The sequence below is a fragment of the Amblyraja radiata genome, chromosome 1 (assembly GCF_010909765.2).
Source record: "Amblyraja radiata isolate CabotCenter1 chromosome 1, sAmbRad1.1.pri, whole genome shotgun sequence".
Classification (NCBI taxonomy): domain Eukaryota; kingdom Metazoa; phylum Chordata; class Chondrichthyes; order Rajiformes; family Rajidae; genus Amblyraja; species Amblyraja radiata.
In genome coordinates, this window is record NC_045956.1 from 75,864,944 (window position 1) to 75,878,073 (window position 13,130).

Sequence of the window (13,130 nt, forward strand, 5' to 3'; positions counted from 1 at the left end):
TTAAATTCTTCCCGCCTCACCTTAAACCTATGTTCTCTGGTTCTTGATTCCCCTACTCAGGGTAAAAGATTCTGTGCATTTACCCTATCTTATACACCTCTACAAGATCATCCCTCATCCTCCTGCGCTCCAAGGAATAAGGTCCCCAGCCTGCTCAACCTCTCCCTGTACCTCATGCCCTTAAGTCTTCAGGCCCACATACGTTCTTAAAAGTTACGTATTAGTATGAACACAACAAAAAATGTTTTTTAAGTAAATTGAGACAATTGGTAGACACAGTGGGTGGCATTGAAAAGATCTGACGTTATTGTTGTGACATAGTAACTATTTGGAAGTAAAAACATAATTAACGGTATTAGCCTTGACTGGAGGACCATGTAGGACCAGACAAGATAACCAGATTGAAAAAATACATTGTCTATGGGATTTGGTACACTGTTAAAATTTGTGCAGTAAAATAATCCCAATAATTAATTTATTATTGATTTAAATATTTCAGTTTATGAAGAAACTGTTTGACACAGTTGACAATAATGGAACGTTCATTCCCTGGGCCTGACTGAAAGCTGGAAACCCAGGAGCAAGGATTCTATTCTTTACTGCACATGGGGTCATTGTTAATTAAAATGTGATTTCATTATTTTAACTTGACACACTCCCTGTAATATTATGATTTCATTTTAAACTTACCCACTAGTTTATACTCATGGAACATTTAAATTGAAATAAAGAAAATTACTTCACTTCAAGAATTGCCAAGCACTAACATCAGTTAAGTTTATAGAATGGACCTAAGTGAAGGTAATAAATGTGAATTTTCAAATCTGTTGCTCCAATTGTTGTGGTGTCTTATTTTACAAATACTAGATATTATCAGGAACACAAATGATCAGGTTGCACTGTTGGCCCAACTGCAGCTCACAAAAAATGCCCGGGAATTGCAGTGCATGCGACAGTGGTCCCCAGATTCTAGTAGCTGTCTGTCCCAGTGCTGTACATGCTGGAGGACAGCTACAATCTCACTTCACTCTTACACTCATTCCTGAGTGGAGGGATCTTCCCTGACCGACTGAGCCAAGAGGATGCCTACACTTCATATCTGGCCTTCACTTCATACAACTCAACTAATTTCAATGGGATTGCCAACCACTATGAGAAAAGTATGTTCAGCTATTTTTGTTTATTTTCCTTTATATCTCATTTTAAAATATTTAAGTTCAAGTTCAAGTTACATTTATTGTTACATGCACCAATTGGTACAGTGAGATTTGAGTTACTGTACAGCCATACATAGAAACATAGAAAATAGGTGCAGGAGTAGGCCATTCGGCCCTTCGAGCCTGCACCGCCATTCAATATGATCATGGCTGATCATCCAACTCAGTATCCTGTACCTGCCTTCTTTCCATTCCCCCTTTACCACAAGGGCCACATCTAACTCCCTCTTAAATATAGCCAATGAACTGGCCTCAACTACCTTCTGTGGCAGAGAATTCCAGAGATTCACCACTCTCTGTGTGAAAAAAGTTTTTCTCATCTCAGTCCTAAAAGATTTCCCCCCTTATCCCCCTTTGAGTATAGAAGTTGGGATGTAATGTTAAAATTGTACAAGGCATTGGTGAGGCCAATTCTGGAGTATGGTGTACAATTTTGGTCGCCTAATTATAGGAAGGATGTCAACAAAATAGAGAGAGTACAGAGGAGATTTACTAGAATGTTGCCTGGGTTTCAGCAACTAAGTTACAGAGAAAGGTTGAACAAGTTAGGGCTTTATTCTTTGGAGCGCAGAAGGTTAAGGGGGGACTTGATAGAGGTTTTTAAAATGATGAGAGGGATAGACAGAGTTGACGTGGAAAAGCTTTTCCCACTGAGAGTAGGGAAGATTCAAACAAGGGGACATGACTTGAGAATTAAGGGACTGAAGTTTAGGGGTAACATGAGGGGGAACTTCTTTACTCAGAGAGTGGTAGCTGTGTGGAATGAGCTTCCAGTGAAGGTGGTGGAGGCAGGTTCGTTTTTATCATTTAAAAATAAATTGGATAGTTATATGGATGGGAAAGGAATGGAGGGTTATGGTCTGAGCGCAGGTATATGGGACTAGGGGAGACTATGTGTTCGGCACGGACTAGAGGGGTCGAGATGGCCTGTTTCCGTGCTGTAATTGTTATATGGTTATATTATATCCTTAAACTGTGACCCCTTGTTCTGGACTTCCCCAACATCGGGAACAATCTTCCTGCATCTAGCCTGTCCAACCCCTTAAGAATTTTGTAAGTTTTTATAAGATCCCCCCTCAATCTTCTAAATTCTAGCGAGTACAAGCCAAGTCTATCCAGTCTTTCTTCATATGAAAGTCCTGACATCCCAGGAATCAGTCTGGTGAACCTTCTCTGTACTCCCTCTATGGCAAGAATGTCTTTCCTCAGATTACGAATAAAAAATAACACAATACATGACAGAGTTTAACATAAATATCCCCACACAGTGGAATCAACGTTCCCACTGTGAGGGAAGGCAATAAAGTTCAGTCATCTTCCTCATTGATCACCCGTGGTCGGGGCCTTTGTGCCCTCTGCAGTCGCTGCTACGGCAGCCCGATGTTCAGGCCCTCTCGCCAGGATGATTGGAATTCCGATGTCGGAACGGAAGAACACTCTCAGTGGCTTGGAGTTTCCGAATCGCCTGCTTCCTACCGGAGATCTCGGCTCCCGAAGTCCACAGGCCAAGCTGGGCAGAGCTCCAATACTGGCAACCCCCGGCAAAGGGGTTCCAGGACTCCGCGATGTTAGAGTCAGCGCCGCCCGCGTCTAGAAGCTCAGCAAACCACAGTTTCACGATGTTAAAGCAGCAGGCCCAACACTCCGGAGTCTCCCTGGTAAGTCATTGCCCACTCCGCAATGGTAATTCAGTGCTGTGCTGCTGCTGAAGCTCTGGCCGGTCTCTGGCAGGAAAGGCCGCACCAATCCAGTTGGTAGGCTGCGAGGGGGGAATGTGAAGATTCGACTCAGAGAAAAGACGCGTCCTCGACCAGGAAGTGACTGGGAAACAGTTTCTCCCCACCCTCTGTTGAATTGATCAGGTTCACACAAAGTGATTAGAATCAAAACTCTTTTATTAGCAACTCTGCAGTTGTTACTTCATCTCAGCATGTGCTACTAGACTAAAAGAGAGAGAGAAAGAGCATTCTAATAAGCCTGTGGGCGGAGCTACAGTGCATGAGTCACGGTATGAGTGACACTAATCTACATCCTCCTTCTTAAACAATTAAATGCAAATACAAAACTACTGACTATATAAAACATATATAGCAAATGGCAATAAACTGGAGGAAGGTCAAACCTAGCCCGGGTATTTTACGGTGGACTTACAAATATAGATAGATAGATAAATACTTTATTAATCCCCCTATTCAGGGGAAATTCTGATGTCCATGCAGCACACTAATAAAAATACAACACAGTATTCGTAAAGAAATTCAACACCAAAACATCCCCCCACAGTGATTCCCACTGTGGGGGAAGGCACAAAGTCCAGTCCCCATCCCCTTGTCCACCTTGTCCACCCAAAGTCGGGCCCAATTGAGGCCTCCATAGTCGCCGCCACGGCGCCCGATGTTCTCGCCGGGTGATGTACTCCGGCGTCGGGAGAACCCCCAGCAGCTTGGGGTGCCAGGAACGGCCGCCTTCCCACCGGAGCCTGCGGCTTCCAAGCCAACAGACCACGCCAGACGGAGCTCCACACACTGGCGATCTCGGCGAGATGTAAGTTCAACGTCGCAGCTGGCCGCTCCGCAGAACCGCGGCTCCACGATGTTTTCCTCGGCGGTCCCAGCATACTGGAGTCCCAGCGCGGCGACCCAGGAAAGGCATCGCCCGCTCCGCAATTGCGCTCCAGCGCTGCACTGCCGCCAAAGCCGATGTTCTGCGCCGCCGCCGCCAACGCCCTGCGCCGCCGCCAAAGCCGATGTTCTGGCCAGGTCCCCTCAGGGAAACGTCGCTCCAGGACCCGCTGGTAGGCCGCGAGGACAGGTCGAAGACGCTGCACGGAGGAAGGCAACCCCTCCGACCAGGTAGGGACTTAGAAAAGCAGTTTCCCCCTTCCCCCCCACCACCCCCCACACATAAAAGATTTAGACCCCCTGACTGTACATTTAACGAACTCAAAATAATAAAAAAGAAGGGGAAAAAACGGACAGCTGCAGGACAGGCAGCCGTTCAGGACAGCGCCTCCTCCGAAATATGACCAGCACGTGTACGATATAGACCATTTCCATTATTCGCCACCAGGGACACAATCGGTGGTGTAATAGGTGTTGGAGATTGAAACGGCATTCCCGGTGACGAAACAGGAGACTTTGGCACAGGCGGAGGTGGTGTAGCCATCGGCAAAGTAACTGTGTCAGAAACAGGTTGTCGTGCTGGTGCAGTCGGGCCGATGCCGCTGGATGTGGAAGGAAGTACACTTGTGCGGTCAGGATAGTACGGAGGTGGTGTTGGCTCATTCACAGGCAGGATATGTTACCTATTATGTCTGTAGGTGCCGCCATTGGCATTGACCAAGTATGAATGTGGCTCAGAGGCAGTTCCAGGTTTTATGCCGATACGGTCATGACCTTTGTTGGCTTGCAAACGAACCACTTGCCCCTCGGTTAATGGTGGCAGCGGTCTGCTCGTTTTGTCATACCACTCTTTTTGAATGTTACGCTTTTGTTGTAGCCTGGACTGGACCTCTGATGGTGGGACTACCTGCGGGACTAATGCCTGATCTGCCACAGGCAATGTGGCTCGGGGCTGTTTTGACAACAAACGCTGAGCAGGTGAACCCAAGATAGGGTCGCGGGAGATGTTGCGCAATTTGAGCAGGTCCAGGTACATATCTGATTTTGCTCTGTGGGATCGTTCCATTAATTGTTTGGCCCTCCTGACAGCCCGTTCAGCCAGCCCATTTGACAGAGGATATTCAGGGCTACTGGTGATGTGGCGAAAGCACCAGCGTGCAGCAAAGTCTTTGAAGTGTTGGCTGGTAAATTGACTGCCATTATCAGATAGCAGCTGACAAGGAACTCCGTGGTCTGAGAAGTGGTGAGTGCATTTTAGAACTACCCCGTGAGAAGTGGGGTTACTAAGAAGATCGATGTCAAACTAACCAGAATACAAGTCGAGAAGAACCAGGTATTGCTTGCCATGCCACTCAAACATGTCAGTTGCCACTGTAGACCAAGGGAGGGCAGGAGCCGGGTGTGAGAGAAGTGATTGCTTTTGTTGATGAGGCGCCGAGCTGTTACACACTGCACAGGATGCCACGTTCTCGTGAATGTATTCAGCCATACCAGGCCAGTAAAACATGTTTTTTGCTCGTAGGACAGTTGCTTCAATGCCTGGGTGCCCTGCATGGACAACGTCAAATACTTGCTGTGTAGAGACGCAGGGACTACAGCCTTGTGGCCTTTTACGATAATGCCATCTTGTAGTACTAGTTCATCATGGACGGCAAAGAAGGGCCGAACTGGAAGCGGCCTCGCTTAATGACGGAGCCAAGCGTACGTAAGGTATCGTCAGCAGCAGTGTGGGTAACCAGGTCCTCCAAACAGGATGAGGGAATAAAGGACACAGTCATTACCACAAAAGCATTGTCCGGTGAGGCGTAGGTGACAGGCTTGTTGCCATTACCATCATCTTGGAGACAGGCTGCCCCTAGTCTGTATTGTGAAGCGTCACAATCAGTGTGACTGGTAGTTTAGGATTAAAGTAAGCGAGAGTGGGGCACAAGACATCTGCTGCTTAAGAGTGTCAAACGCCCTCTGCTGTTGCTCATGGCAGGCCCAAACAGTGTCTTTGTGGGTTAGCTGGCGCACGACGGCGATATTTCACTGAAGTTTGGAATAAATTTTCCCATACCAAGGAATCTCTGCAGACGAAGCACGTCTGTGGTTGCTGATAACTCGTTGATAGCAATGGTTTTTGCTGGATCAGATATTAGGCCATCTTTAGTGAATACATGACCTACGTATTTCACCTCACTTACTCTGAATTTGCACTTTTGAGGGTTTAACTTGAGATTGATTGCATTAGCGCAGTCCAGGACCATTTTCAAATTTGCGTTGTGTTCTTGAATAGTTCGTCCAGCAACGAGGATATCGTCAACCATAATGGAGCACTGGCAACCTATAAACAATCGTTCCATAGCCCGTTGAAATACTTCACTAGCAGAGCTTATGCCAAACGGCATACGAATAAATTTGTACTGCCCAAATGGTGTGCTGAAGTTAGTTAACTTGGAGGAGTTGCGTTCCAGAGGAATCTGCCTGAATGAACTTTTGGCATCTAGTACTGTGAATACAGTCGCTTCGGCAGCTGCGCTGCAATCTCTTCCACTGTACGCATGGGAGGCGTGGGTTCGCATCCCACTTCTGCCACCGTTGAATTGATCAGGCTCACACAAAATGATTAGAATCCAAAGTATTTTATTAGCAACTCTACAGTGGTTACTTCATCTCAGCATGCGCTACTAGACTAAAAGAGAGAGAGAAAGCTTTCTAATAAGCCTGTGGGCAGAGCCACAGTGTATGTCACGGTATGAGTGACACTAATCTACACCCGCCACATAAAAAATACTAAGAAACCTCCAAAAACACTTTCCGACAGACTAAACATAACAAAAAGGGTGAAAGGATGGACAAACTACGTAGTTTCCTGAAAATGGTGACACAGGTGGATAGATTGATGAAGAAGAGTATGGCATGTTTGCCTTTATCTTATGAGGTATTGAGTACAGGAGTTAATACATCACACTGCAGTTGTACAGGGAGTTGGTTAGACCAGAAACTTGGAGAATTATGCACAGTTCTGATCGCCATGTTATAGGAAGGATGGGATTAAGCTAGAGAGGGTGCAGAGAAGGTTCACAGGAATGGTGCTTCGACTGGAGAGCTTGAATTGTAAGGAGAGGTTGGATAATTTGTTCACCTGGAACGAAGGAAGCTAAGGGGTGACTTTGTAAACGTTAAAAAAATTATGAGGCATAGTCAAAGCAGTGAATTTTCCAGGGTTGGGGAATCTAAAAGACAGATTTAAGGTAAGAGGGGAAAGATTTAAATGGGATCTGAGGAGTAACTTTTGCGCACAGGGTAGGTATATGGAACACGCTGCCAAAATAAGTTAATGAGGCAGGTAAAATTGCAATGTTTATAAGTGAGTCTGAAGAAGTTAATGTGTCTGAAGAAGGGTCTCGTACCGAAACGTCACTTATTCCTTAGCTCCATAGATGCTGCCTCACCCGCTGAGTTTCTCCAGCATTTTTGTCTACCTTCGATTTTTCCAGCATCTGCAGTTCTTTTTTAAACAATGTTTATAAGACAATAAGACAGGAATGTGGAATAGACAGATTTAGAGTGATATGGGACCAAACGCAGGAAAGTGGAATTAGCATAATTAGGCACCTTGGTAGACATGGATGAGTTGGCTGAAGGGCCTGTTTATCCACTACATAACTCTTAATCTATGAAAAATTTATATTTTACGTGCATTACTCCCAGCTACTGTAAATGCAATACCGTCTATCCTTAATCAATTTTGAGCAGTAATCCACTGGGATTAAGAACTCTTCTAATGTTTGCCTGCAGAGTGAAGCTGATCCAATGAAAGTGTTTAATATATTGTTGTTTAACCAAGGTGTCACTCATTAGAAATGTGCACCAAGCAATAGATGTTATCGGGACAGATATTTATTCAGTGAAGTGGTAAATTCAGTGTAGATGCACAGTCATAGCAGATGTGAAAATATTTTATATGTCATCTGGGTTCTCGTGACTGATTATTGTGTATAATCTAAATAGAAGGGCTAGATTGTAGTATGGAGAGCATTGTTTGGTTTGCACTGAGGAATTTTATTTTGCAGGCTCTATGAAAATGTCTCTCTGTTAAAGAGTCCTTTACATCCCGTGCAGTAAATGCCTGCTTCCTTGGTTCACTCAGGTGTTCTTTAACCTCTTTATTACTGAGGTCTGAGATCCCAACCTGCTTTGACAGAACTTTAATAATAACAACGGTACCCAAGAAGGGTAAGGTGAGGGTAAGGGAAAGGTGAGGGTAAGATAAGGGTAAGGGAATAGTCCCCGAGGATTGGCGTACTGCGCATGTTGTTCCATTGTTTAAAAAGGGTTCTAAGAGTAAACCTAGCAATTATAGACCTGTTAGTTTGACTTCAGTGGTGGGCAAATTAATGGAAAAGATACTTAGAGATAATATATATAAGCATCTGGATAAACAGGGTCTGATTAAGAACAGTCAACATGGATTTGTGCCTGGAAGGTCATGTTTTACTAATCTTCTTGAATTTTTTGAAGAGGTTACTAGGGAAATTGACGAGGGTAAAGCAGTGGATGTTGTCTATATGGACTTTAGTAAGGCCTTTGACAAGGTTCCTCATGGAAGGTTGGTTAAGAAGGTTCAACTGTTGGGTATAAATGCAGGAGTAGCAAGATGGATTCAACAGTGGCTGAATGGGAGACGCCAGAGGGTAATGGTGGATGGCTGTTTGTCGGGTTAGAGGCAGGTGACTAGTGGGGTGCCTCAGGGATCTGTGTTGGGTCCTTTGTTGTTTTGAATTGAATACCTTTATTGTCATTCAGACCTTACGGTCTGAACGAAATTTCGTGCCTGCAGTCATACATACAATCATACAATAATAAACAACAATAAACACAAATTAACACCACCACAGTGTATCCTCCAAGCACCTCCTCACTGTGGTGGAGGCAAAAATCTTAGGGTTACTGTCTCTTCCCTCCTCTTCTCCCTCTGCGCTGAGGCGATTCCCCACCGGGCGATGGCACAACAGTCCCGTGGCTCACCGAACCCCGCAAACGGGCCGGTTCAAACACCGCGGCCCGGGGGTGGTCGAAGCTGCCGCCCTCCAGTCCAGCACACGCAGCCGCTGGCCCGCGGCTCAACCCAGGACTCAGGTCACCGCCGCCAGAATGCCGTCCCAGCCACCGGAGCACCGTTCCAGCCCCGAGCCGGATCGCCCTCACGTGAGTACCGTTCTCCCTCGGGCTGGGCCACTCCGACGGGAGTGCCGTTCTCCCTCGGGCTGGGCCACTCCGACGGGAGTGCCGTTCTCCCTCGGGCTGGGCCACTCCGATGGGAGTGCCGTTCCACCCTCGGGCTGGGCCACTCCGACGGGAGTGCCGTTCCACCCTCGGGCTGGGCCACTCCGACGGGAGTGCCGTTCCACCCTCGGGCTGGGCCACTCCGACGGGAGTGCCGTTCTCCCTTGGGCTGGGCCACTCCGACGGGCCACAGCCCCTCACGGGAAAGTCTCTCAGCCCCTCGCCAGGCCGCTCTCATGAGAGCGCAGTTCCAGCCCCGGGCTGGGCCACCCTCACGGGAGCTCAGGGCGAGTCCTGTCAGCTGCCTCCAGAGTCCCGAGGTCGCCAGCCCCCCCACATAAACACGACCTAAAAACCAAAAACGTAACTAGACAAAACGAAAAAAACAACACAAAAAAGTAAAAGACAAACGGACTGCAGGCGAGCCGCAGCCGTTCCCAGCGCCGCCACGTTTGTCATGTACATCAATGATCTGGATGAAGGTGTGGTAAATTGGATTAGTAAGTATGCAGATGATACCAAGATAGGGGGTGTTGTGGATAATGAAGAGGATTTCCAAAGTCTACAGAGTGATTTAGGCCATTTGGAAGAATGGGGTGAAAGATGGCAGATGGAGTTTAATGCTGATAAATGTGAGGTGCTACACCTTGGCAGGACAAATCAAAATAGGACGTACATGGTAAATGGTAGGGAATTGAAGAATGCAGTTGAACAGAGGGATCTGGGAATAACCGTGCATAGTTCCTTGAAGGTGGAATCTCATATAGACAGGGTGGTAAAGAAAGCTTTTGGTATGCTAGCCTTTATAAATCAGAGCATTGTTAAAATTGTACAAGGCATTGGTGAGACCAAATCTGGAGTATGGTGTACAATTTTGGTCGCCCAATTATAGGAAGGATGTCAACAAAATAGAGAGAGTACAGAGGAGATTTACTAGAATGTTTCCTGGGTTTCAACAACTAAGTTACAGAGAAAGGTTGAATGTTAGGTCTTTATTCTCTGGAGCGCAGAAGGTTAAGGGGGGACTTGATAGAGGTCTTTAAAATGATGAGAGGGATAGACAGAGTTGATGTGGACAAGCTTTTCCCTTTGAGAATAGGGAAGATTCAAACAAGAGGGGTAACATGAGGGGGAACTTCTTTACTCAGAGAGTGGTAGCGGTGTGGAATGAGCTTCCAGTGGAAGTGGTGGAGGCAGGTTCGTTGGTATCATTTAAAAATAAATTGGATAGGCATATGGATGAGAAGGGAATGGAGGGTTATGGTATGAGTGCAGGCAGGTGGGACTAAGGGAAAATAATTGTTCGGCACGGACTTGTAGGGCCGAGATGGCCTGTTTCCGTGCTGTAATTGTTATATGGTTATATGGTTATAAGGTGACGCGCCTCAATGACTACCGATTGGTAGCACTAATGTCCGTGGTGATGAAGTGCTTTGAAACATTGGTTACGCGCGTATCGATTCCAATCTCAGCAGGAACATGGACTCACTACAATTGGCCTACTGCCACAATAAATCAACGAGGGATGTGATTTTGCTGGCTCTCCAAACTGGGTAAATCTGCACATCCCTTTGCAACTGGATCCTCAACTTCTTGATCAACAGAACACAATCAGTACAAATTGGCAACAATGCTTCCTCAACAACTACTCACTCTATACCCGTGACTGTGTAGCTGAATACAGTTTACTCCATCTTTAAATTCGCTACATCACCCCTGTTATTGGATGAATTGCAGGTAATGATGAGTCAGAGTATGTGAGGGAGATTGAGCGTTTGATTGAATGGTGCCAGAGCAACCACGTTGTTCTCAATGTCAGTAAAACCAAGGAACTGATTGTTGACTCTAGAAGAGGAAGGACGAGGATCCACAAACCTATCTTCATCAATGAGTCAGTGGTGGAGAGAGGCAACAACTTCAAGTACCTGAGCATGTATATGACCGAAGATCTGTCCTGGACCCAGCACATTGATGCAATCATAAAGAAAGCTCACAATGTCTCTACTTCTTTAGAAGATTGAGGAGATTCGGCATGTTGACGAATACTCTCCATCACAGGAAACTGACTATTGACAGACATCCACTACAAACCCACAGATGCCCACAGCAATCTTAACTACACTTTTTCCCATCCTGCTTCCTGTAAAAACTCTATCCCCTACTCCCAATTCCCCCGTCTACACCGCATCTGCGCCCAGGGTTATGGTGTTCCATACCAGGGCATCGGAGATGTCCTAATTCTTTAGGAAAGGGGGGTTCCCCTCCTCCATTATAGATGAAGCTCTCACTAGGATCTCATCGGTATCCCACAGCTCCGCTCTTACTCCCCCTCCCCCCATTCGTAATAAGAACAGAGTTCCCCTTGTCCTCACCCACCCCATCAGCCGTCGCATACAGCATATAATCCTCCACATCTTCCCATCACCACCTCTTTCTGCTTTTCGCAGAGACCATTCCCTTCAAAACTCCCATGTCAACTCGTCCCTTCCCACCCATACCACCCCCTCCCCAGGTACTTTCCCCTACAACGCAGGAAATGCTACACCTGTCCCTTTACCTCCCTCCTCGACTCCATCCAAGGACCCAAACAGATTTTCCAGGTGAGGCAAAGGTTCACTTGCACCTCCTCCAACCTCAACTACTGTATCCGCTGTATCCAACTTCTCTACATCGGCGAGACCATGTGCAGGCTCTGCGATCATTTTGCTGAACTCCTCTGCTCAGTCCGTCTTAACCTACCTGAACTCCCGGTGGCTCAGCACTTCAACTCCCCCTACCTTTCTCAATCTGACCTTTCTGACTTGGGCCTCCTCCATTGTCAGAGTGAGGCCCAGCGCAAATTGGAGGAACAGCACCTCATATTTCGCTTGGGTAGTTTACACCCCAGCGGCATGAACATCCCCTGACATCAGTCTGAAGAAGGGTCTCGACCCGAAACGTCGCCCATTCCTTTTCTCCAGAGATGCTGCCTCACCCACTGAGTTACTCCAGCATTTTTTGTCTACCTTCGATTTAAACCAGCATCTGCAGTTCTTTCTTACACGCTCTCTAGAACTCGACAGGTGTATGGCAGAGAGCATATTGACCAGTCATAAAGTGGTGAACGCTGCTCGGTCCATCACACATACTGACCTCCCCACCATTGAAGGGATCTATAAGAGGCCCTGTCTCAAAAAGGCAGCCAGTATTATCAAGGACCCACACGACCCTGGCAACACTCATTTCAGTTCTTCTATGGGGAAAAAAGTAGAGGAATCTGAAATCTTTAATCTCCAGGTTCAAGAGCAGCTGTTTCCCATCAGGCTATTGAACACGAAAAACTCCAACTAAACTGCAAACTGCCTTGGTTGCACTAGGGACATCAAGCTTTGTTTTGTTTTTGCATTATATTGATTTTTTAAAATGTATTGATCTTTTAATTTTGTTTTGTTCATTAGTTTGATTATATTATCTATGGAGTACTGTGCTTACAAACTGGTTGTGTTGCTGCTGCAAGTAAGAATTTCATTGGTACACAAAATTGCTGGGGAAACTCAGCGGGTGCAGCAGCATCTATGGAGCGAACTGCAGATGCTGGAAGATCGAAGGTACACAAAATTGCTGGGGAAACTCAGCGGGTGCAGGTGTAAAGAGGAATTTCATTGTCCTGTTTTGATACATTTGACAATAAAACACTCCTGACTCTCTTGAGATAAGACTATGGAAGCTGAACAAGGCATCTATCCCCAGATGTCACATTCTTGCTCCTGCTACTCTTACTCCGCCATATTCCCGACTGCTTTATGGCTTTTAGAATCTGAGGCTCCATTCTCTTCTTCTGGTAGCTGCTGTTGTCTTCAGCTGGCAATGTTGTGCATCAAGCAGCAGATAAAGTCAAATCATGAAGTCACTCCACGATGCCTCAAACTAAAGCTGGTAATAAGGTCTCATCTTCAGAAGACATGATACTTTCAGTTACAATCCTTGTGCTCTGATGGTTCACTTTGAACATGTGTTTAGCTACTGTTGTTGAGAGTAAGTA

The 13,130-nt window shown here is 46.3% G+C and overlaps 1 protein-coding gene across 2 annotated transcripts in view; it reads left to right on the top strand.

Moving 5' to 3' along the window:
* fam47e (family with sequence similarity 47 member E) overlaps positions 1 to 829 on the top strand; it is a 32,228-nt gene extending 31,399 nt beyond the window's left edge. For both annotated transcript variants that reach the window (XM_033024658.1, XM_033024666.1), the window contains one exon: positions 500 to 829. In XM_033024658.1, coding sequence (XP_032880549.1) covers positions 500 to 559 — 60 coding nt within the window. In that variant the 3' untranslated portion in view covers positions 560 to 829. The remainder of the gene's footprint in view (positions 1 to 499) is intronic.
* Positions 830 to 13,130: the final 12,301 nt, after the last annotated feature.